Source organism: Hylobates moloch, unplaced genomic scaffold, assembly GCF_009828535.3.
Source record: "Hylobates moloch isolate HMO894 unplaced genomic scaffold, HMol_V3 SCAFFOLD_16, whole genome shotgun sequence".
Taxonomy (NCBI): Eukaryota; Metazoa; Chordata; class Mammalia; order Primates; family Hylobatidae; genus Hylobates; species Hylobates moloch.
The window spans coordinates 40348368-40374473 of NW_026652291.1; the positions used below are offsets into that span (position 1 = coordinate 40348368).

At 43.1% G+C, this 26106-nt stretch overlaps 1 protein-coding gene and 1 long non-coding RNA gene across 8 annotated transcripts in view; one reads left to right on the plus strand and one right to left on the minus strand.

Moving 5' to 3' along the window:
* Positions 1–256: 256 nt before the first annotated feature.
* The window catches only part of MAX (MYC associated factor X), a 94514-nt gene continuing 68664 nt past the window's right edge, over positions 257–26106 (plus strand). Inside the window, exons 1-5 of one of the 7 annotated variants that reach the window (XM_058429637.1) lie at positions 289–504; positions 1235–1261; positions 8969–9076; positions 24765–24888; positions 25157–25360. In XM_058429637.1, the coding sequence (XP_058285620.1) occupies positions 469–504; positions 1235–1261; positions 8969–9076; positions 24765–24888; positions 25157–25323 (462 nt within the window). In that variant the 5' untranslated portion in view covers positions 289–468 and the 3' untranslated portion in view covers positions 25324–25360. The other 6 variants (XM_058429636.1, XM_032180000.2, XM_058429638.1 and 3 more) reach the window with 6 other exon arrangements.
* On the minus strand, positions 6059–12880 carry LOC131381513 (uncharacterized). The gene is made up of 3 exons (XR_009210309.1): positions 12166–12880; positions 7344–9152; positions 6059–7059 (listed from the first exon to the last, which is right to left on the minus strand). It is a non-coding gene; the product is annotated as an uncharacterized LOC131381513 (long non-coding RNA).

A 26106-nucleotide genomic window follows, 5' to 3' on the forward strand; every position in this document is an offset into this window, starting at 1 on the left:
AAAATCTCCTGACAACTCGCGGTCTGCGGACTACGACTCCCAGGAGGCGCCGCGCCGCGGTTCTCCCCGCCCCACTCCCCGGGACGCGCAGGCGCCTTGGGCTCCGTCAACAAGCCGGACTGGCGACGCCTGGATGCGGTTTCTTCAGGGATTTGTAGTTTTTCTGGAGCTACCCGGGCCGTCTGTCAGAGGGACAAGAACTACAAGTCTCGGCTGCCCCAGCGCTGCGAGCCTGGTCACGTGGCGGGGGCCGACCGGGCGTGCGTGCCGCCGTTGATCCGGTGCTGCAGTGAGGAGGTGGTTCTTGCCCGTGTTGTGTGTGTGTGTGTGAGTGAGAGAGCGAGTGAGTGAGTGAGTGAGTGTGTGTGTGGGGGGGACTCGGCTTGTTGTTGTCGGTGACTTCCCCCTCCCCTTCACCCCTTCCCCTCCCCGCCGCCGCTGCAGTGGCCGCTGCCTGGGCCGTAGGAAATGAGCGATAACGATGACATCGAGGTGGAGAGCGACGTGAGTCCTGGGGCTTCTTCCTTCCCGTGCGGGTTGTCAGGCGGGGACAGCGGCCAGGGCTCTCAGCGGGGCGACGGCGGGAGGGGGCCGGGCTGCCGCCGCCTCCTTCGTCTTCCCCTCGGGGCCAGGACTGCCTCCGTCGCGTTCCCGGCTCGCTCCCCTCCGGCTCCTGGCCGGAGCGGCCTCCTGGGACTGGAGGTTGGGGGAAGACACGCGGCTTCTGGGACCCCCCACCTTCTCCCGTGGGGGAGGGTGCTGCGGCCTCCCGCTCCCACCTTCCCCTGCTCAGGATCCGGGGGACAAGGATGGGGGGCGCCCGGGATCCCATTGTCCGGATCCAGGGGAAGGGGACGGCGTTCAGGACCTGCCCCTTCGGACTGCGATCCTCTCCTCCCGTGACCCGCGGATCCTGGGGGGCGAGGAAGGGCGGAGAGGGGTTGGGGGTGCCTAGATGCCCGAGCTGGGTCTGCAGGGAGGAGACAGTGCTCGGGATCCCTCTGGCCCAGGTCGGATCCCGGAAGGAGGGGCGGCGCTCGGGACCCCTCTACCCCGCTACCGGATCCCGCCGAGGGTGGAAGGGTGGGGGCAAGGGGTGGGGAGGGAGGAAGGGGTGTCGGGCTGACTCCCCACCCTCCGCTTCCTCTGCCGCCGGCATTTTCTTTCTTATTATTGAATGTTAAGTGTAAAAATAACTTCTATATTTTCTATTTTTTTTTCTCTCTTATTCCAGGAAGAGCAACCGAGGTTTCAATCTGCGGTACGTCTCCTACTCTCCATTTCATTTTTATTTCCGTTCAGTTCTATTCCTTTTTGGGGTCAGAGAGAAAAAGAGATCGTACTATTACTTTTAATATTGTAGTAAACTCTAATGTTAACCACTAAGATGAGGTGGGGCCTGGTTCTGGAGGGTGGGGGGTTTGCAAATCCCATCATTCTAGATTCTCAGGTGATAAGTTCAGTGATTCTAGGTGAGTAAGAGGAGCTGTATACAAAGAATTGAATTGTTCTGTAGTTTTCAGATAGGGGATCCAGCTGCCACTATGTAAGTGGAAATGAGAAATGCAGCATTCTGAAGTCTGTGGTAGTATTATTTCAGGGCAAAGTGGTCAGAAGATTTACTTAGGAACAAGTAGGTTTTAAACCATATCTGTATAATTGTGTGAAGCTGAAGCCACATGCAATAATCGCCTTTAACCAAGTCATGTGACTGCTCTAGACCCGTAGAATCTAGCACAACATGGTATTCTAATGCAAAAATTGGAAATGTGGAGGAGTCAAACGTTGCATCATCAAAGTGTCACATAAAGTTATTATGGTCTGATTCTGTGTATTTGAAGGAGGTATAAAGAAAATTTAAAAATAGCTGAAGAAAAGTGGCATTGCAGAGACAGGTTTGCTGAAAGGTGATGGATGAGACCATATAATGTTATCAATAATTTCTTAGTGTTTTGATATTAATGTTCTCAGTAGATGGTTCTGTGGATTTAGATAAGCACTAATTTCATGTCTTTGGAGTCTGAGACAGTAATATGGGTGTTTCATGAATAGATTAGAGAGAAAAAAAGAATATACACAGAATAAAACAGAATCAGAGAGGGGAAGAGAAATAAGTATATCAGAGTGTCTAATGTTTGATAGTTGGGAGCAGTAAGAAGTGTATAGAATGGGGGTAAAAAATTCAAATGCTCATAAGGGCCATAAAGAATAAGGAAGAGGTGAGGGCTTGGGTACTGGAGAGCAGTGCCTCTTCTAAAAAGTCAGCACTACTGAACTCCAGTGGTTTGTTACGTAGGAGTGAAGGGTCAGTATTGCTAGATCTTCCTATTTTTTATTTTATTTTATTTATTTATTTTTTAGACAGAGTCTCACTCTGTTGCCAGGCTGGACTGCAATGGTGCTATCTTGGCTCACTGCAACCTCCGCCTCCTGGGTTCAAGCGATTCTCCTGCCTCAGCCTCCCAGATAGCTGGGACTACAGGCGCGTGCCACCACACCCAGCTAATTTTTGTATTTTTAATAGAGATGGGGTTTCACCATATTGGCCAGGCTGGTCTGATCTCTTGACCTCGTGATCTGCCGGCCTTGGCCTCCCAAAGTGCTGGGATTACAGGCCTGAGCCACTGCGCGCAGCAGATCTTCCTATTTTTTAAGAAAGATTAGAAATCTAAAACTTTATGTTATTTTTCTGATTTTTAAAATGATGTGTGGAACAACTGTTTGGGGGCTTGTTAGAATTTGCAGGATGTCACTTTGATACCTCTCGTATAAGAACTTGATAACCACAGGATAAAGGCAAGCCATCTCAGTTATACCTGCTCTTCATTAGAGCAAGCAAAGATTGTGCAGGTTGTCTAAGCAGATAGGCATTAAGAAAACTTATTTATTGAGAGCTGATATTTCCATAAAATCCGGGGTTGTAGTTGTTCCAGAAGTCTTAAAAATTATCCCTGGGTAATAGTCATTAAAGATAATTTGTTTTATTTATTCTTGAAGTATTCTCATATACTTATGCATATATTTGAAAATCGAATTCCTTTTTCTCATTTACTTTTATCCTTCATGTTTGGGGCCTAGTCTGTTGAAAACTTTTTTTTTTCCCTGCAAGTCTCCAGTTGTAAAATCTGTGCCAGGTCTTGATCAGAGTTGGAGGGTAAGGATCGTTTAGCCTTCCTTTGCAGAATTATCCTTTGAATTGAAATTATACTGACTTCCCAGTAAGAGAAAGTTGTGTTTTTTTTTTTTTTTTTTTGGTGAAATTTTGGCTCACAGTTCTTGAAAGCTTTCTGCTTTTCAAAATTTTCATCCATATGATTGTTGATGTAAATTTGTTTATTAAATTATTACAATATTTCTGCTTTCCTGGAATGCTAATCTCATTGTTTTGTCTAGATGTTTTTAGTTTGCTATTAAGGTGCCTAGGATTTTTCCTTTTGATTTTGGGGGGTAGGCAAGGGAAGTTGGTTTGACACTTTGTTTTTAATTTAACACATCTATTTGTTGAGATTTCTAAGTATTACTCTGCACAATGTAATTACAACAGCATGGAGAGAAAAAGCAGATGTGTTATAGACAAATTTTGTAGTATATCAAACAACTATTGTGACTGTGTAGGGTAAAAAGGATTCCATTTTTTCCCCTCTGTGAATGCATCTGCTTACTTCTCTATATTTAATATAGATAATAAATATATTTAAAATTTAAGAGGGAGCTATTCTTAAGTTTTGCCTTAGAAAAAAGGTTTAAAAAAAGATGTGGACTGTGAACAACCAAATACTTAGGTATTTAGGACTACAGAAGAAGTTGAAAAAGTTATTTGAAAAAGGTTCTGTGGATCCTAATATAAAAACGTTCATGTATGTTTTATAGTGTCACTACAATATCTAGGCCTTACTACATGAGAAATGTAACATACTGAGAACAGAGTTAGGAAGTTAGGCTAACTCTAACAGAAAGTGAAACTGATTGGGCAAATATTTTTTTCTATTGCTTCAGTACAAACGGAAAACAGCTTCTCCAATGACCAGTAAGCTTTATTAAAGGAAGTAACCCCAAAGAGTGTTCTTATTACTAAATTGAATACATTGCAAAATCCCACTGATGTTATTTTTATTATATTTTGGAGGGAAGAGGTTGCATTTTAAAGATAAATTTCTGGGACAGGTATATTATATTGCAAGGGCTTCCTTTTGCTTTATTTCTGTTTGGGAAATTTCTTTAGCAAAGAGTGAAAGTGTACAAGAAATATATGGGTTAGTGTGTTGGTCAGGAAATGCAAGGTTTTTTCCAGTGACCATCCTTGATGGCACCTGAGTGAGTTGCAGTTGCAGTATACCTGTTAGGGGTTTGAAAACAGATTTGTGCAATTCCACTTCTGGACCTTTCTGGTATGAAATATTTTTAACTTCTCAGAGCTCTTTGCTTCTTTAGGAATATTCAGAAGAGAACGATCTTGGTAGCCTCCGAGATTGGAATTCACTCAGGAAACTACTGTCTGTTTTACCTGCAGTCAGTTGCATGGCAAAAGTGCTGCACAATGCATGTACTTTTTCTCTGCTTAGAGTGTTGACAGTGATAACAGAAATGCCAGAGTTAGTTCCTAAATGTGCCTGTGTTAGAGTAAAAGTTGCTCTTATGTCTAAAAGAATTTTTCTAAGATGCCAGTAATGGTGAAATAGTTGGTCAAAGAATTCAGCTTAGTTTTTAATTAAAATTTCCTGACCAAGGCATCCTTCTCTGAAATGGCTATAGTATGAGGCCTTGTTTGGATTATAGCATTTGCCAGTTCTTTTAGGCACCAAAAGAAAAAAGTTTGAAAACAAATACATACATTAGATAATGTTGGAAATGTATACCAGGCAATCAGCTACAAGCAGGACAGGTATTGGAAAATTGCAATCCATGTCTTTCTCTTAGGGAGCTTGGTGAGTTTATCCCATCCTACCTGCCCATTATTTTATGTTATAATTTTTGGTTTGATTAAATGAGTATTTTAAGTTGCTCAGAAATTGAGCTTTATCCTGTCTTGTTCTTATCTATCAGAAGTAAGAAATAGATCTTTTCAGATGAGATTTTTGGGTCTGTGTATTCTCGTGTCCTTAGTCTCAATTAAAGAATAGCTTGTTAAGAATCATAAGCAACACAAGCTTCCCTCTAAAATACAACCTTCACATTTTGTAAAGGTAGTAAATATTTAGTGGGCAACTAATTCACTATATGCTGAGAATTTTCTGTATTAGAATTGAGATGATTCCCCTTATAGGTGGGGTTAGCTGTCAGGTAGCCTGCAAGACATGGCATTGTTCTGGAGAACCTTGTGCATCCTGGAATAATGAAGCATTTATTTCCCCATGCTATTTGCCTAGAACTTGGAGGAAATAAGATTACTGACTGATGTGATGCCTTGAACAAAGATGCAGTCTCTGTGCAGTAAGTTGGAAGAAAATAATTTTAAGAGATTTCCCTCAATTTTGAACAGACCTCCTTAGCCTAGATGACTTCTTGCCAACGTAGCAACTTCTTGGCTAACAAAATAATGTTTGCCTTCAACATCTAACAACACTTAAGATACAAGTGCTTGGTAGTGTCAAAGATGGACAAATTGTAGGTGAAGATTTTTATTCTGGCTACCAGTGTGGAAAGTTGGGTAGAAATATAACTGAGAGGCTGAATAAAAACTTTGGCAGAGATGTCAAAGCTGGAAGTGATTTGGTGCGGGAGTTTCTGTTGAGCATCTGTGGACCACTGCATAGCCCCTTAGTATTTCTGTTAGGGATGCCCTGGAGGAAGGGTTTTCTGGCAGACATCCAGATGTACAAATCCAGCGTACTAGAAGAATGGGCAGCATCGAGCCACTGTTCCCATAGGATGTGTAGGGGAGATATTTGGGAGCCTGCTGTACAGTCCAAGAATACCTCTGTGGTCTCCTAGAATAGGGCCAAATTAATTCCACAAGGGGGCTTTCCATACCATTCGTTTTCATTATTGAACATCATTCTCAGTACAGGCTCATCTGAGTAGAGTTTTATTTGTTCAAGACAATTGTTTGGCCCTGTTTTTTAAAACCAGTTTTGCATTTGTGGGTGGATATTAGATGCCTTACACTGGGAGTCTTCACCCAGTTTTTCTTCTTCAACTCTGAAATCTTGGCCCTCTCAAAAAGGGTTGCCAGCAAACAAAGACAGTTAACAAGGCAGTGATAAAGCCTGCAAACTAGTCCTCCAATGGGGGTGGGGATGAGGCGCGGGCAGTGTTATCGGTCTGGGTGGATCTGTGGTTTGGAAATGTTTCCCACAGAGAATTCTCAGCCTTGTGTAAAGGTTTTTCTCTTTTTCGTGTGCTCTTTCAAAACATTAGTGAAAACATTTAATTCAGAGTTGCCTGGAATTAGGCTTGTTAGTTCTGCATGTTTTTAACTTGCTCTTTCAAATCGAGCTTGGGGAAGAGAAAAATACATCCTTGCCATTATCTCTGAGAAATTTAAAATTGACTCCACTAGTAGCTCAGGGATGGACATGGCAGCAGGGATTGGTCTAAGATTCCACTCTTCTGCTAGTTAAATTGGGCCTGGAACCACTACAGAAATTCCATCCACTACTTTGAGAACAACAGTCCCCAGCCCAGGCTTTCTACTAGGCAGTGAACTGCTGCCTTTCCTTGTTGAGCCAACTTCTCAAACTTGGCTGGCTCCCCAGATGAGAAGCCAAGATTTCTGCTCATGATCTACAGCCAAGTTCACTTACAATCCTCTAACCGAGAGACTTGTCCATTTGAGTCCTTTCAGAGCTCAGTGAATGGGAGGGGGTAGTGTATTGTGGGGATGATTTTGGTATTAGATTATACTTAGCTCCACCTCTTTAGTGCAGGGCCACGTGAAACCAAGTGCAACTTCATTCTAGCCGTTTGAGATTTGCAGGGCTCTCCCAGAAAGAAAACAGACAATTAGAATTTTATTTGTATCAACAAGAGGGATTGTGGGTAATTCTGGTGCACAGCTCTCAGCTGGGAGGAGGGCCAAGAATCAGGGTGATTTAGTAGACAGGAGTATCTTGGGCTGCTCTGGAGACCAAAGATGGGCAATTAATTTGCATGTAAATAAACCACCTTAGGTAGTATATAGCAAACAGGAGCGGCAGACACATGCCAAATGTTGTCTCTTGGCCTTTAGGCTCCTTAGGTATAGTCCCAGCCTAACTTATCTTTATGTAGATGATCAGAGGGAACAACAGTAAGTTCAAAAGGACTAGATACTTAAATAGGTTTAATTCTGTCGCGCTATTTCATGCTACTGTTAGAAGGCATCTATAATTTTGCTCTAAAGTTGTATGATACAGAGTACCTACCTCTAGCCTCAGGTTACGTGGTGTTCCAAACTTGACTGTCCTCTCAGCTTCTCCATAATATTTCATATGTCACTATAGTTCAGTAAACATTCATTTTACAGTGAATCCAGACTTAACAAGATTAGGACAACTTTAGCAGTGCTCCAGGCATCTGCCCCCAAAAGAGAGATATGCTATGGAGAACCATGGTTGTCATGGGAACCACATGTCCATTTCAACAGAGCTGTAGGTGAGGTATTATGTTTAAGAGACCAGGAAGTAACTCAGATGACCACAGGTGCTCCCAGCCTCCTCTTCCTCTGTAATGACTAGGACTTTTAGGATTAAATAACAGGAGAATTTCAAGTCCTTTCATTCTCACAACTCTTGATAGATTTTTGTCTGTACATCTTCTCTAGTAGAAGGATTCATGTGAGGCAGCATTATTCTTGTGCTAAGCCAAGTTATTTACTCTTGTTCCATTTTTTGAATTTCTGGCCCTCTGTGTGTATAGATTTAAGCTACCTGAACTTCCCATGTACCGACTGGCTCTCTAGGTTAGCTCAGTGCAACCTTGTGCATTCAAGGTGAATGTTCAGAGCATAATTTCCATAATTCCTAGAGTGTAGGTGCGATGAAGTTCTTCTTGCTTTGGGTTGTTTGTGTTCCATTTGGAGGGGAGACCCCTCTCATGGGGACCTGCTGAAGTGCTCTTACCATGCTCTCCAGCGCTGTCTCTTCTGCCTGAAGCCAGAGCATTTTGCCATTCCTGACTTGGTGTTGGCAGTTTTGGTCCATCTCCAGTTGACTGTTCTTTGTGATTCCAAGCAGGCTAAGACTTTGACTTGGATATTTAGATACTGCCAAATTAGCCTGACCTGCCACAGGTACCTGAGGGAATTTATTCTGAGTATGTGGTGTCAGAAGTTGTGTCCTCTAAGAACTGCCTGTCTGGCACTGCCTGTGTGCAAGGAAGCCCTTGGCAGGATAGCACCTTGGATCTACTTTTAAAAAACAAGAACTCAGAATTCAGTTGTCATCTTATCAGCTCTGTCATAATGATCTCAGATTCATGCATCTAGGTTTTATAGAGGTTTTAGTTTCTATTGTATGATTTGGTGAGAAGGTCTTAAACTAGTGCCTTTTAGTGGGCTTGGGACTCACGGTGATGGTTTCACATTAAAGAAGCACCAGTGACTTAACTCTTTCTTCCCCTGGACGCCCATCTGGGGAATCTCTTACAGTGGAGGTGATCACATCTTAAGAAGGGGCCACTGGAGCTTTCTCTAGTCACTTCCCAACCACAGACTGGTGGCTCTTCTGTCACATAAGCAAGTTGGGGGGGGACCACTGATGTTACAGCAGAGTCACACTTTGTCCCCCCGAATAACTTTTATTTTACTTATGCATGAGCTGGATGCATCGAGCTACTTTGGATGTTCCTGTCGCAAGCGTTGCTCACCCCTTTCTCCCCCTTTAGCAGAGCCTAATTCTGGAGACTCCTAACTGCCCACCTCGAGAAATCCTTCCCAGGCCACTCGCCAGGGACAGTGCTGACAGCGTGTACTTCCAGGCTGTACCCCACCCACCTTGTACCAAGCAAAAGGAGTGACATTCCTAATGTGTTCTTTCTCCCATTTTTCTAGGCTGACAAACGGGCTCATCATAATGCACTGGAACGAAAACGTAGGGACCACATCAAAGACAGCTTTCACAGTTTGCGGGACTCAGTCCCATCACTCCAAGGAGAGAAGGTGAGTTTCCTGAGAAGGCTGAGTAGCTGGCCACTACTAGCTTGGAACTTGTTGTGGAGCTTAGCAGAGCACTCACCTATTGGGAAGGAAATGTAGTCAGAGATATTCAGGTAGCATGGTTGCCTTATTTTTTTACTGTTTGGAGGATCACTGCACACCTTACCTACTCCAGTTTATCCTTAACAAAATATGTCAGATATAATGGAGCTATTTGTGAGATAACGGTAGGAGTTATCTTTCAAAATCTATATTATTTGTAATAAATTCTAGAAATTATAACTATACACTATAGTCTAAAGAGTGGCCCAGAGTTCGTTTGGGATAACAGTAAAGATTCCAGAGGTCATTAATACCCTAGACCTCCATGAGAATTTCTTTCCTATGGTTCAAAGTTAATACTTATTGTAAATGAGCACTTGCAGAAATGTATGTAATGTATGTGAAAAACAACCTGGGCACCATTGATTTTCTAGCCCCAATAATTGTTATTTCCAAGGTGTATAAAGAGCATTTTAAGCTGTGGGACAAAAGACTTGAGTGAAGAGACATGTTCATGTGAAATAGAAAAAAATAACCATTCTTCCCCACTCCCTTCTGGAACCTAGCGTTTTCCCTGGAGGGCTAGGCACCAGCTGTTTCTACATTTGAAAAACAAAATTAGAAGCTTTGAGTAAAAGCCTATGGGTTAGGGTCACTCCCTGGAATTTGGAGAAGACATCTGCACGTCTAGTTCCATCCTTGACAGAGAGTGTAGTTGTCTGCAGCAATTCATTGGAATAACTGGCAAGCTGGGCAGGGGACCTATGTTTTTGCTTTAGTGATCCAGTGTTTTATAAAGAAGGAACTATTCTGTTAAGAATAATCTTTGCTTTTGGGTGCACTTTGATTTAGTTCTGTGGTGGGGGTCCTGGATTTGTTTGGTTATCCAAGATCAAATTTGGAACCCTTATGCTTTCATTTTTTATATTGTCACTCTGGTAAGTTATAGCCTCTATACTTTATCTAAGGTGTGGCATTCCATGTGGCGGAAACATGGAGAAGGTCTGACCTTTATAAAGAACAAAACAGGCCATGTGCATACCTGGTATTGCAAAACCAGAATTTGCCATGGGTTAAGCCTACTTAGTGTGGACTTGATTTAATGACCTTAAACCAAGGTACTTACCTGGAATAACAACCTTCCTGGGTACAACACTAAGTACCACGGAAATCTTTATGACTAGAGACAGACTCACCCCTTTAGTCAAAGTAAACACATGCCAAAGATTATCTCTTAGGCTTCTTTGACCTGTTGACAGTTGGTGCTTATTCCTGTACCATAGTATCAATTAAAATTGCTTTGGTAAACTATATGGACAAGAGCTGCCTTCTCCTAAGTCTCACATCTAACCAGGAGTGGCACTGGGGCAATGTTTCTCAAGGGGTGAGTTGCGGACCACCCACATCAGATTCACTACTGAATCAGCCTTTCTGGAGGGAAGCCTAGGAATCTGTATTTATAACAAGCAGTCAGATGATTCTTAGGCATTCTTAAGTTTGAATACATTGGGAGAGGTGGGTCATAGGATCACAGCTATACCTTTTCCTTATCCAGCCTATTTTACAATGCCATAACATTCTTCCTTAACTCCTTATAATTACATTATTCTAAATGCTATTTTCTCCTTTCTTTCTTCAAGGAAGTTAAAGGTTTGAATTTGGTAGTCTTACAAATGGAATAGTTTGTCATTTGTTGTGGCTCATTTATTTATTCATTCATGCCGTTCAACACATACTTACTGAGGGTCTACTACATGCCAGGCACTATCCTAGATACTGGGAATACAGCAGTAAACAAAACAGACAATAACAGGAGCTCTTGCTCTGATGAGGAAATGATTAAAAAATGAAGTAAGAATTTAAAATATATGTATTATGTCAGGTAAGTACCAATGAGAAAAACAGGGAAGAAGAGTTGCAATTTTAATTATGGCAGAGAAGAAGAGTGTTGCTGGCAAGGTGACATTTTAGCAAAGCTTTGAACAAAGTGAAGCAAAGAATAGTGCGTCTGTCTGGTAATGAGCATTCCAGGCAGAGGGAAGGCAAGTGTGGTAGCACTGAGACAGGAACCTGTAAGCATTCCTGGGCCAGGCAGGGAAAACAAAGAGGCTAGAGTGGAATGAGTGAAGGGATGGTGGCAGGAGATGCCGGCAGAAAAGTAGCAGGACCGGGAGAGAGGAGTGGTCCAGGGGAACCAGATTCTAGAGCCAGTCAATTTATTTGGGACTCATGGTGATGGTTTCACATTAAAGAATTTATAAGATTTGAGAGTTTATAAGATACCATTCTAATTTCAGAATCCTCCTATCCTGTGTTATAATCCAAATATGTCCTACTGACAGTGAATGAAGGAAATGTCTAAGCTCTCAACTTCTTCCTCTTTAAAAAGCGAGCTGCCAGTGCTGTTTCATAGGTGCCATGAGTCTAACAATATTTTGGTCCCTCAGACTTATGAGTTCTCACTAAACCTGGCGTTTTTTTTAAGTGTGGTATTTGAACCAAAGGAAATAGGCTCATTCTTAGATTGTGGTAATTAAGGTTATGACATTATGTAAATAATCATGAGATGATTATTTTACCATGTGAGTTTTGGGAAACTTAGATTCTTAAAGGGAAAGCCTTTGATTTGGGTCTCTCTATGTTCCAGTCTCCTTTGACTTAAGCATCTTTATGATTCAGCTGACTTCTCCCTTAGCATTTGGATTATCTGTCATATGTGTCCTAAGCCTTTTGTTTTTTAAAGAGAAAGCAATATGTTAATTGAATTGGATCCTAAACAATAATGGGGGATACTTGTGTAAAAAAGAAAGAAAGCTTTAAATGTGGGACCCAAACTCTTATTTACCCTTTGTTTTCTGTATTTCTGCTATAAATTAAACATTTTTAAAAATGGTTGGCTGGGCATGGTGGCTGATGCCTGTAATACCAGCACTTTGGGAGACAGGCAGTTGGATCGCTTGAACCCAGGCGTTTGAGACCAACCTAAGCAACATGGCAAAACTGCATCTCTACAAAAAATGCAAAAATTAGTCGGGCGTGGTGGTGCTTACCTGTAGTCCAGGCTACTTGGGAGGCTGTGGTGGGAGGATCACTTGAGTTTGAGAGGTCCAGGCTGCAGTGAACTGTGATGGCACCACTCCAGCCTGGGTGATAGAATGAGACCCTGTCTCAAAAAAAAATAAATAAATAAGAATTATCTTTTTCTTGAGGAAAAAAATCAGTAATAATTGACATTGTATTGCAATGTAAAATTAAATCCACACAGCAGTTGTATAAGGTGTGGTACTGTTATTTGACAGTTATTACTGCTGTTGCTCCTGTCAGTGTTGTTAACAGGCTCAAGATCACTATCCCATCTGTAGCAGGACAGGGGCTAGAGCTCAAGATTGCCAGTTGCCAAGTTCCATCTTTTTTCCAGTACCATATGGGTAAGCAGTTTAAGGATATTTTAAAGAAATCTTGCTTAAATACTTGTATCTTGTCATTGTCCTGGGAGCTTCCCCTGGATAGGCCTATTAATCTTGGCAGCATGTCATACCACGGCTACTACAGAAATGCTATCCTCTGAGGTGGCGTATGTAGGTAACACTGAAATGCAGGGTATTAAGGATCATTTAAAGCCTATAATTTCCTTCTGAGTTCACATAGTTGCTCTGAGCCCAAGAAAATAGACCATTACAGTTGGTGGTTCATTTGGGTTTTGCCATAGGTCTCAGAGTTAGCAAGTAGACCCTTGAACTCTGTTGTTTGCGTCTTTTGTGTTCCTTGCAGTTTCTCAACTGTACATGGAATTCCACTGTTGTTCCACTGGGAACAATAGGATGGAATTGGAACCATCAGCCAGCCAACCAGAGTAATGGAGTAAGGGCAAGATCAACTATGGGCCCCTCCCTTTTTTTTTTTTTACAGAGATGTTACTTTTACAGAAAGTATTATTTAAGTGTCCTTGCTTGGGTACTAGGGAGTGTTACACAATGGTTCACTGGCACTAAGCTCCCCGTATTTATGTTGGGGGGCAAGACCTGATAGCCAGCCTTTACATGGGAGTATAATTCTGTCCTCCATCTCATAAGCCCCAGTACCTGAGCCAGAATGATTATAACCAATCACACTGTCTCTTTATCATGGATGGCTTTAGCAGTAGGTTGTTTTCATCATTGCCATTTGTAGCTCTACAGTGGTTTATAGTAATTTCTCATCTTTTAAGTCTCTCCCTCAGTGCCTGTTGTTATCAAACTCATTGCTCTCTCAGGCAGTTGAGCTCTGCATTTCTCCCTTATGGGGAGAGCTGTGTTGAAGAGAGAGAATATAACTTCAAATGAAAGTAAAGAAAAACAGAATTTCTTGATTTTGAGGTGAGAATTTGAGGGCATTGCCTCTGTCAGTTCCTATCACAGATTCTGGCACATAGTAGGTTCTCAGTAAATTGTGGTGGAGAGAGAGAGCCAGAGGAAACAGCAGGCTTGCTCAGCCAGTAAAGAAAACAGCAACAGTCAACATTATGTGCTCAACTATATAAGTGAGACTTTGTGAGTGCTGTAGAGGTTAAAAGACATAATAGATGGTGTCTACCCTTGAGGGTCTTGCCCTCTTGTTGGGAAAGAGGATTACATCTAACAATTAACAATAATGAGATAACATGCTGAGCATCAGATAAGAGCTTTACATTGAGTTAATCTCAGTTTCATTTCCATTAAAATCTAGTTTTCTTAACAGGTAGATGTTGAAACCAAATACTAATAGTTCCCTTATGGCAGGGAACATGATTCTTAAGGATAAAGGCTCTCATAGCATTTATACTTTTATGTACACACATTTATATATTATACTTAATATGTGTGGTTTTACATATATTTGTGTGATTATTCAGTGACTGTCTGCTGGCACTACACTACAATAAGTACCATGAAGGCAGGGAGAATGTCTCCTTTTGGTTATATTTCTTCCCTCAGTGCCTGCACATAGTAGGGAGCATAGTGAATATTTATTAACTGAGGGGAGGAATCCCCCATCAACCTGGCCACATTATTTTGGGAGATGGCTCATTCCTGTTGATGCTTTTAAGGCTGACAGTTCATTCGGTAACCTATGTCTATAGCATATCTGAGCCACTGGAGGGATTGTCTTTTAAATGAAATGTAAACTACAGCCCTATCCGCTTCTCCTCATTACTCATTAAGGTTATGTTAGCTAGCCAGACTCCAACTTGGGCAATTATCTTTTTAAAGTTTCTACATCTTAAATTGTTGCCCATAGTTGCCCAAGTCTCCCTTAGGCTCCAGGCTCAGCAATTATAAATGCATTTAATTTCTTATAAATTATTTGCGTGCTGCTGAAAACCTCCAAGGGCTTTTCATTGCCCATTTAGGTAAGGACTGGTATTCCGTGTTCTGTAAATAAGGTACCCAGCTTGCCTACCTGCTTTTTCGCCTCCTTCCTAACATTAACCTTCCAGGTACTGTACACCCTTGTATTAGTCTGTTTTCATGCTACTGATAAAGACATACCTGAGATTGGGCAATTTACAAAAGAAGGAGGTTTAGTGGACTTACAGTTCACATGGCTGGAAGGAAGCCTCACAATCATGGCGGAAGGCAAGGAGGAACAAGTCATGTCTTACATGGATGGCAGCAGGCAAAGAGAGAGAGCTTGTGCAGGGAAGCTCCTGTTTTTAAAACCATCAGATCTTGCAAGACTCATTCACTATCATGAGAACAGCATGGGAAAGACCTGTCCCTGTGATTCAATTACCTCCCACCGAGTTCCTTCCACGACACATGGGAATTATGGGAGTTACAATTCAAGATGAGATTTGGGTGGAGACACAACCAAACTATGTTATTCCGCTCCTGGCCCCTCCCAAATCTCATGTCCTCACATTTCAAAACCAATCGTGCCTTGTCAACAGTCCCCGAAAGTCTTAACTCATTTCAGTATTAACTTAGAAGTCCACAGTGCAAAGTCTCATCTGGGACAAGACAAGTCCTTTCTGCCTATGAGCCTGTAAAATCAAAAGCAAGTTAGTTACTTCCTAGATAGAATGGGGGTACAGGCATCGGATAAATACAGCCATTCCAAATGGGAGAAATTGGTCAAAAAAGGGGGCTACAGGCCTCATGCAAGTCCAAAATCCAGCAGGGCAGTCAAATCTAAAAACCCTATAATGATCTCCTTTGACTCCATGTCTCACATAGAGGTCATGCTGATAGAAGAGGTGGGTTCCCTTGGTCTTGCATAGCTCTACCCTTGTGGCTTTGCAAGGTACAGCCTCCTTCCTGGCTGCTTTCACAGGCTGGCATTGAGTGTCTGCAGCTTTTCCAGGTGCACAGTGCAAGCTGTCAGTGGATCTACCATTCTGGGGTCTGCAGGATGGTGGCACTCTTCTCACAGCTCCACTAGAGAGTGCCCCAGTAGAGACTCTGTGTGGGGGCTCTGACCCCACATTTCCTGTCTGCACTGCCCTAGCAGAGGTCTTCCATGAGGGCCCTGTCCTTTAAGCAAACTTCCTCCTGGACACACAGGTGTTTCCATACTCCATCCTCTGAAATCTAGGCAGAGGTTCCCAAACCCCAATTCTTGACTTCTGTGCACTCCCAGGCTCAATACCATGTGGAAGCTGCCAAGGGTTGGGGTTTGCACCCTCTGAAGCCACAACCTGAGCTCTGCATTGGGCCCTTTCGGCCACGACTGGAGTGGCCAGGATGCAGGGCACCAAGTCCCTAGGCTGCATACAACATGTGGACCCTGGGCCGAGCCCACAAGACCAGTTTTTCCTCCTAGGCCTCTGGGCCTGATATGGGAACAGCTGCTGTGAAGATCTCTGACATGCCCTGGAGACATTTTCCCCATTGTCTTGGGGATTAACATTCGGCTCCTCATTACTTATGCAAATCTGTGCAGCCAGCTTGAATTTCTTCTCAGGAAATGGGATTTTCTTTTCTATCACATGGTCAGGCTACAAATTTTCTGAACTTTTATGCTCTGCTTCTCTTATAAAACTGAATGTCTTTTACAGCACCCAAGTCACCTCTTGAATGCTTTGCTGCTTAGAAATTTCTTCCTCCAGATACCCTAAATCATCTCTGTGAAGTTCAAAGTTCCACAAATCTCTAGGGTAGGGGCAAAATGCTGCCAGTCTCTTTACTGAAACATAACAGGAGTCACCTTTGCTCTACTTCTCAACAAGTTCCTCATCTCCATCTGAGACCACCTCAGCCTGGACTTTATTGCCCATATCATTATCAGCATTTTGGGCAAAGCCATTCAACAAGTCCTTAGGACGTTTGAAACTTTCCCACATTTTTCTGTCTTCTTCTGAGCCCTTCAGATTGTTCCAACCTCTGCCTGTTACCTAGTTCCAAAGTTGCTTCCACATTTTCAGGTATCTTTTTAGCAGTGCCCTACACTACTGGTACCAATTTACTGCATTTAGTCCATTTTCATGCTGCTGATAAAGACATAACTGAGACTGGGCAATTTACAAAAGAAAGAGGTTTAATGACTTACAGTTGCATATGGCTGGGGAGGCCTCACAATCATGGTGGAAGGCAAGGAGAAGCAAGTCACGTTTTACATGGATGGCAGCAGGCTAAGAGAGCTTGTGCAGGGAAACTGCTGTTTTTAAAACCATCAGCTCTCACGAAACTTATTCACTGTCACAAGAATAACATGGGAAAGACCAACCCCCATGATTCAATTACCACTCACTAGGTTCCTCCCACGACACATGGGAATTGTAGGAGTTAAATTCAAGGTGAGATTTGGGTAGGGACACAGCCAAACCATATCAACCCCTCTTCTGTTTGCCCAGGAATTTCATTCTCAGCTTATCTGAGTTCTTTGCTTTTCTTAAGGTCCAACCCCAGCCACACTGCCCAGGTGACTTGGGGGTTCCATACTGATGAGCCCTGCTCACAAGGCCTACCTGCAGTCTGTCCTCTATTTCCTGCCTGAGTTCCCCCCTTCCCTCAGTCTCCAGCTCCTTGCCTTAGAGGCCAATATCAAATACTGCCCCACCCTTAGAACTCTCCCTTGAACCTCTGTGGCCTTTTGTGGGACCTCTTCTCAGTCTCCCTAATTTCTGTGATTATCTTATCACCTAACTAAATGGTATGCTCCTGTAGGGCAGAAATCTAATTATTCCTTATGGGAGACTGTCATACAGAATGGGAGAGGTCTCACTCCCCCAAGAGTACTAGAGAGCTCTTCACCTCTAACATTTTTCGCATCTTGAGATTCGGAAGGATAGAGATTGATTACTAGGCCTTGCCTTTAGCATTTTTTTTTTTTCTCCAACAAAATGCAAAAACTTTAGAAAAATGGGAAGAAGAAAAAACATGAATCCCTCTTTCCTCTAACACAACTACAGCCTTCCCTTTGGCTATGACGAATGCTGCCCAACAGAAATTTAGCATGAGTCACAAATGCATTTTAAATATAACTTAAATACAATTAAATTTTCAAGTAGAGCCAATTAAAAAGTTAAACAGGTGAAAATTTGAATAATATAATTTATTTAGCCTAATATTCAAAAATAACTATGATCTCAACATGTAATCAATATATTTAAAATTATTCATTCACCAAGTCTTAAAATTCAACTTAACAGCACATCTCAATTCAGAGTACTCACATTTCAAGTGTTTATTAGCCACATGTGGCTAGTGACTATCAGATCAGATAGTATAATCCAAAAATAGACTCTCCGTACCCCCCCTGCCCCATTTAATGTGACCAAAATTAGACATCATCTTAAAGTGGATGTGAAAAGAAACCTGCCTCCTTTTTTTTCTCCCCAAAAGCTGCTATTGTTCAATCCATGGATTTATTGATGGAGTCTAAGAAACAAGGAAATATAGTGTTATCAATTTGTGTATTCCTTCCTGGTCTCTTCATCTACATGCTTCCAACAGGAAAAGTACTATTTATAGCTTGCTGCTTTTACATCATATATTTTTTCCCCAGGTCATACAGTGTGCTCATGTTTAGTCATTAGGCATGTTCCTTTTGGGCAATTGGGGTTGTATTCAGTTTTTAAAGTTTAAAATTTATAATTATAATATGGACATCTCTGTATATGTAGCCATTTCCATAGATTCCAAGAAGTTGGATTTCTGAGTTGAGGGGTGTGAGCATCTGACCTTTTTCCATGTGTTGCCAAAATGCTTTCCAAGAGGATTGTTTTTATGTCCTCTTTCTTCCATTTCTTTCTTTTTTTCAAGCAAATTCTAAAGAGCAGTCTTTTGGTAGTGTTTTGAGAGTACCAGTTTCATTATCACTGGAATTTTTTTTTTTTGGAAGAGGGTAACTAATTCAGTAAACAAAAGTTAGTAATTTTGTGTTCTATTTATTACTTGTGAAATTAACTGCTTTTCCACATGTTTATTTACTAGCTCTGTTTCCTCTTTTGGAAATTGTGTACTCTTGTCCTTCATCATCAAAGTTTGATGCAGAAATGCCACACCTTCATTTCAAGCTACTAAGTGCACAAGAAAAAAGAATGCAAGATTTAAAAAATGATTGTTTTGACTCCTTACACAAATGTCTTACTCCTGGCTTTAATTAAGCTGCTTGAGGGCTGATAGCTCTGCCTTTCCCTGGTAATCAGCAAAATGGTCCTGTGGCTGGGGAGGCCCTGGCAGCAGGAAGCTTTCAAGGAGCCACGGGTCTGTGCTGACTCTGGCCTTACAACCTTCCAGCCTCCTTTGCTGGCATTGATGGGGTTCCATTTTTGAATGAACTAGTTTAATGTGGATCCAAATTTATTGTGCATGTTCTTTCATTTTGGTTTTCAAAAGATGGCTTATTCACATGGAAACGTACACCAGTTTAGCCCTGGGCCCTCCCCTTACCTTCGTATGTGTAAAAGCTTACACACGTTTCAGAAAATAAATGATTTCATTTTCTCTAAAATAACTAGTACAAAATAAAACAGATGTGAGTTGTTGAGTCCAGCAGTACCTCTTTTTTCATCCCTCCAGATATGGCATTTTGGTTCTTAGGGAAACAAGACAGCTGTAACATCAGCCCACCGGCATCTGTTTTTGGCACTGAAGAGGAAAAGTGTTTAGCAGAGTTAAGATTATTGTTTCTCACATCAGCATTGGGACCCTAGGGAAGGGCAGTGGTGTTCCTAATGTTAACAATCTAGCACTACTATTCTTTTCCTCACCTCTCCCCACCCACTTTCTAAAACAACTTGAATTTTTAGAGAAATCCAAGTTACTGTGATAAAATTTATAACTCCAGAAATGTTTGGAACTCTTGCCTTACATTGAAAATTTTTGAGAACCATTGCCTTAAATGAGATTTAATAACCTTGGACTTCATCTGAAGCATCAATGCTAACAACTTCAGTAGTCATTTGGGGCCTTAAACGGTTCTATTTAGAATCCAAGTCTTTTGGGATTGAGGCCTTTTGTGACATATGTAGTCAGTTCTTACCATGATGTGTGGGGTGGGTGGATGCTGTTCAAAAGCAGAGGTCTGACATTGAGTGCCTCTGCTTGAGAGGGTTGGCCTTCCCTCTGTCTGCTTACTGCCTTGGGAGGGAATGCAAATGGACACGTAGCTGCAGCATGAACAGTAGGAGGGACAGGAACCTGGCAGACCCTCTGCCACACCCTGGGTCTTCTACGTTGTTCATTTTGCTTTTATCCTTCTGGGCTGCCAAGAGGTAATGAAGCCAGCAATACTGTGGGAAGCTCACATCCCCCATATAACCTTCCACTTCCGCCCTCCAGACCAGACGGTTAGGTCAGTTCTCTCACGCTAGCTTGCATCTTGAGGCTTTTCCTCTCAATGTGTTTCTGCTAGAAACCTGTTTAGTTCTCACCTGCCTTTAAAATAGAAAGAAAAATAATCTTCCTTCATTCCTGCTATACTGCTATTACAAACTACCATTTTTCACTTTTTTTTTTTTTTTTTTTATGCAGGGTCTCACTCTGTTTTTCAGGCTGGAGTGTGTTGGCACAAGCATGTCTCACTGCAGCTTCAGCCCCATGGGGTCAAGAGATTCTCCCACCTCTGCCTCCCAAATAGCTGAGAGCACATTCGTGTACCACCATGCCCAGCTAATCTTTTGATTTTTTTATAGAGCCCAAGTGTCTTGCTGTGTTTTCTAGGCTGGTCCCCAGCACCTGAGCCCTAGTGATCCTCCCACGTCAGCCTCCCAGGGTGCTGGGATTACAGGTATGAGCCACTGCACCTGGCCTACTTCTTAACTTTTCAACCAAATTCTGAAGACTAGTCTTCATCATTGCCTCACTTGCAACTCAATTCCTACGCCTGTTACCCGTGCAGAGACAATTTACCATTGGGCTTTGGCTGTCACTCCTCCAAGAAAACCACCTTCACTAGGGTCTTCCATTGATGTCCTTGTAGGCAAATCAGGTGACTTTCATAGTCCTTTTCCTCCTCCAACTTTCCCCTCCATGACAACACTGTCCCTGCAATTCTATTGAGCTTTTTAAATTAGTTCCATAGCTTCCCCTGTGTTCCCAAAATATGAGTGTCCTGAAGGCTTGGATTCAAATCCTGACTCAACTTCCTATTAGTTTATATAACATTGGGTAAATTACAGCTGTGTGTCTCAGTTTCCTCATTTATAAAATAGGGAAAACATCAGAAGGTTGTGTGAGGATGCCTGACGCTTAGTAAGTACTCAGTAAGTGTTAGCGCTGCCATTGTTACCACCCCCATCATCATCATCATTTGTGTTGCTGTGTGCAGCCATGGCTTTGGAGCAAGATCTGGCAAGGCTGCCCAGCATCCTTTTATGTGGCTCCCAGAGGTGAGAGAGAGGCCTGCTGAGCCCTTTGTGTTTACTCACATGGCTACATGGGAGGCCTGGCTACCTCTTCAGTCCCTTCAGCCACCATCCACCCTGTCTCAGGGCTCCATCCAAGCCATTTAAAGAGCCATTTCTGTTCACAAAGACAGAATCAAAATTATGATTCTGCTAATTATAAAAACTATCAGGAAAAAAATATTCAGGTTTTTACTGAGTACCCAAGGCAGCACTTGCCCTGTGGACACGTTGACTTACCAAGTTCTATCTGATCAGTCACACTCACATGAAGATAGGCAGTTGACTCAGCTGACTTAGAGCAATTTTCAGAAAACAGAAACTGAAAGCCCAGGGTTATTCCATAGTCCATGCCATAAATCCCAGGGTTTCTTGCTGGCTTCATGTTTACTGGTCATATATTATAAACTCATAAAGACAAGGAAGGCCCTGCCCCCACCTTCGTGCTGTGTTTGGCCACATGATCTTGTATGGAGTGGAAAGATGGGAGGGGAGGATTGCAGGTGAGTCTAGCATTTTTAGCTTCAGCTTTTTGCTTTTTCTTCTCTGGACTACATGCACATGCAAATTTGGGATATTTCTATATTTTGTGCTTTAAATTTTTTTCTTGTTGGATCTTAATTCTTGTTGGGTATCCTGGGAAGAGTAAAATAAAGTTAACTCTGAACCATTCTTTTGGACTTGCTGAGGGATCAGGGCACCCTGAGTGACCTGGGGCACTTCTGCTTTCAGCTGAGGATGGAGGAAGGGCTGTGCTTAGCATTCTGAAGGCCTCGTTCTGAGTTTAAACCAATCCAGCCTTCTTTGGACTCCTGTTGTTCCCAAGACACTATGTTCTGAACATCTATGAATTTTATCTTCATCCAAAAACTACCCTGAAATGGAAACTGCCATCCCTCACAGATCTTTTTCTCTCTTCTGGCTTGTTTTGCTGTGCTTACTGCTCACTTTTCACTTCTTGATCCTAATTCCCTGGTTTCATGTATAAATATTTGAAGGAGAAACTGGTAGCAAAAAGGCTGTTACTCAGTCTGGTCATTCGTTAAAAGTTATCATTGAACATTTGCAAGTGCTCTCTGGATTCAGAGATTGTGCATTTTTTCCCTTGTCCCAGATGCACATGGGTAGTTAAGAGCTAATGTTGCCTTCTGGGAACTGTTAGTTGAAAAAATAGCTTTTACATAGGCAAATTTAAAAAGAAGGATGTAAATATGCATAGCAATTACGTCAGTGATGGAAAGGGTAGACTTTGGAGGGCTAGATAGGGTCTTAGAGAATTTCTAGTCAGATGAGGAATAGGCAAGGTGAGAAATGTGTCTGCAGCCACAGAACCCATTAATGACAAGCATGTAGAGCACTCCTCTGTCCTCTAATTCCCAAATTCTTCCTCACCACTCTACCACCTCTCATCAATACTAATCATTTTTCATTCCATCTCCAGTATCTAGAGAGGAAGGTATTTTAATTAGTCCCTTCTAATTATGTGCTCCTTTTTTCCACCCCATTTTGTCACCTAATAATTAAACCCTAATAAGGCCCCTTTGTAGAAATGGGAAACAGTGTCTGAAGTATCCATCGCTAGGCTAGGAACTCTCATTCCTTCTACATAAGCTGACTGACTTAACTAAAGAAACGCATCTTGCTTTTCCCCCATCCCATCTTGTCTGTGCTATTCCAAATGCCACCTTGGTCTAACACAGGGCTCACCATTTCAGATAGGAGCACGTTGCATGCACACATGCAGAACCAAGGCCAGTGCCTGGCACACAGTAGGTAATCACCCCAGCCAGAAGCCATCTTTCCCATGGTGTCTCTAATCTCTGCTAGTCAGGTTATGCTTGTCAGCACTGCCCTGTGATTTGTCTGTGTATAGACATATTTATCTCCTCAACTAGGTAGTAAGTAAGCTTTGGGGCAAAGAAGCCGTGACTAATACATTTCGTTTCCGCACAGTATCTGCCTAGTACCTTGTACGTAATTTGCGCCTGATAAAAATGGTTGATTATGAACAATTTCCTTGAGGAAATTACCTTAAGGGTGCTATAAGAGGAAAGCCTGGAAATTGTAGTACTCGTGAGGACTTACGAATAAGCACAGGCCTTACAAACCTTTCTGAAACTCAGCCCAAACTGAGGCCTATAAATTGAGATTGTTAGGATTTAATATGAGTAGATCTGGTTTTGCTAGCCACGGTGTACATGTTTTCTTTGTCTTTCTCCTGCTGTTGTGTTCTGGTTGTTTAGGACCCATTGGGCTTGTAATATAGAATTGTCAAGCACTCCCTACCCTGGGTAAGAAGCTTTCTGGCTGCTCAGGAGCCTCTAGCTGGAAGGCGATACTTAAGCTACTAGGCTACCCCGCCTTGAGCTTCGCTTGGCTTTGTACTATTCTACCAATTTGGCTGGCTGCCTGGCCATAAGTAACTCTGACTATGTTTGTAGCCTGGAGAGAATCTCCCAGACAAGTTTGATGTCTAGGGGCACAGTAACATGACATCCATGTTATTGACTTACGAACTTACTCTAACAAGGCAATACCCAGGCAACCCACAGCCATTGTAGAGGTGTGGTTGTTTCCTGAAATGGCCCAATCTCATGCTCTTCCTGTGTTGACATCAAGCACTGACAGCTTTTTATGAAAGTCTCTTTAGCCAGGAAGGCTGAAATAGTGACACAGCAGCATCGTTCAGTTGGGAATAGTTAACAATGGTTTCAGAGTTTGGCTGGAATCTTGGGTCTTGATGAAACACATTGTACCCATTCCATCTCAAGCCAGGCCCTAGCAGAATTAGTGACCTAAAGCTTTCATTTAAGTAGTATTTTTAATGTTTCCAGACATAGCGAAGCTAAAGACTTTAAAGCAACCTAAAGAACCAGAGGGGATGGGAGGAGTACAATTCAGGAGTCAGATGACTCTGAGTTTAAATCCAGGCCATGCCACTGTCCAGCTGGTGATTTTGAATAAAGCGGTATACTTCTCTGATCCTTAGGTTCCTAGTAGAGCTACCTCTGAGACTAATCTTGTGAGGTAAGCTCTATAAAGCACTTGGCACCACGTATGTCACAAAGAAGGCCTTCACGGATGCAGTGGCTCACGCCTGTAATCCCAGCAGTTTGGGACGCCGAGGTGGGTGGATCACCTGAGGTCAGGAGTTCGAGACCAGTCTGGCCAACATGGTGAAACCCCATCTTTATTAAAAATGTAAAAATTAGCCAGGCAACGTGGCATGTACCTGTAATCCCAGCTACTCTGGAGGCTGAGGCAGAAGAATCACTTGAACCCGGGAGGTGGAGGTTGCAGTGAGCTGAGATTACACCACTCTACTCCAGCCTGGGCAACAGAGCGAGACTACGTCTCCAAAAAAAAAAAACAGGCTGGGCGCAGTGGCTCACGCTTGTAACCTATAGTCCCAGCACTTCGGGAGGCCAAGGTGGGCAGATCACCTGAGGCCAGGAGTTCAAGACCAGCCTGGCTAACATGGTGAAACCCCATTTCTACTAAAAATACAAAAAAATTAGCTGGGTGTGGTGGCGCACGCCTATAATCCTAGCTACTCAGGAGGTTGAGGCAGGAGAATCACTTGAAACCAGGAGGCAGAGGTTGCTGTGAGCCAGGATCACGGCGTTGCACTCCAGCTTAGGCAACAAGAGCGAAACTCTGTCTCAAAAAAAAAACAAAAAAAACCAAGGAAGGCCTATAGTAGCCATTACTGTATTTCTTCAGCCTTTTCCCACCTTACCCTCTCGTTTCCAGCCACCCAAGCAGTTGCTGCAGGCCAGGTTCCCTCACTGCCTGGATTCGGTTTTTATTTTGTCCCCTGTGCTTTTTCTCATATTGCCACAGGCATCCCGGGCCCAAATCCTAGACAAAGCCACAGAGTATATCCAGTATATGCGAAGGAAAAACCACACACACCAGCAAGATATTGACGACCTCAAGCGGCAGAATGCTCTTCTGGAGCAGCAAGGTGAGCACCCGAGCTTGTGGGGCAGCTGGCCCTGCTGTGCTCCAGCCAGGTCAGGCTTTGGCACCTGGGCCTGCAGAGTCAGAGGCAGTCATGGAGTATGTGCTCAGTAGCAGGCTTGGTCCTGCTTCTTGGGGCCTGAGTAGCTGAGTGTTAGAGCCGTCCTGAGGAAGGACCTGAGGCGCCAGTGAGGAGACAGTGGAAGCTAGGAAGTTGGACAGCTGGAGACTTGTATCTTTCTGGCCTGACCTCTCCCCTTCTTGGGGCTCAGGTGCTCTGCCTGCAGTAGGGATCACACCTGGCATCAGGTGTCTGAAAAGAGCTTTGAGGTCCTTGGAGTGGAATGTGCTGTGTAAGTACCAGAGACTCCAGGTGTTCAGGGACAGTGAGCCCTCCCCATTGTCAATGGTAGTCCAATCAGGGCAGCCTATGGGCTAGGCCCATGCTGTTCTCAATGCTCACACCCGCCTTTTCCTACAACCACAGGGGAAAGCGAGAGCTGATCAAGTTCTTTGTTCCTGGGGAATTCACTTCTCTTCCTCCCTCATGGAAGATGCAAGTAAAAGGAAATGCAAGTAACCACCTGGGTTAGAAAACCTCAAATAAAATAAAATAAAATAAAATAAAATAAAATAAAATAAAATAAATTAAATGGGTTGACCTTCCAGGCTCAAGCTGAGCTGAACCAAGGGATGGGCAGTGGGTGGTGTCAGTGGGTTGGTTACTGGGCCAAGCAGCCTGTATGTAGGGGCTATTTGAAAAGCCCAGGTATTTTATGTGTATTGGTGACTTGCTTCCAACTGTCCAGCTTGTCGTTCCAAGTGGATCTTGTACACGAGAGCTAAGCCAAAACTGTTCTTTGGCTGATACGTCTTATGTCATCCTTTCCTGCTGTTTTGTGGCCTCACACCTTGTGGAGCCTCATGCTCCTGGGCCAGCTTCTCCTCTGTTATTGCACTGCTGAATCCCACAGGGAGCTCACGCTCCATTCTCTCTGCGGGGCTTCCACGGCAGGACGGTGACATCACAAGCCTTCTCCAGAGTTGGGTGGGATTGCAGAGTGTCTGCTGGCTCCCAGGTCCAGCTGGGAAAGGCGGGAGGGAAATGAAGTGTGTGAGTGAACAGCCACCTGAAGGGAGCTACTTCTGAGCATCTTGAGCCTCGGGGGCCGACAAGCAAGCCCTTAGGAAGAACAGGCTGGACCCTGAGTCTGAGACTCGG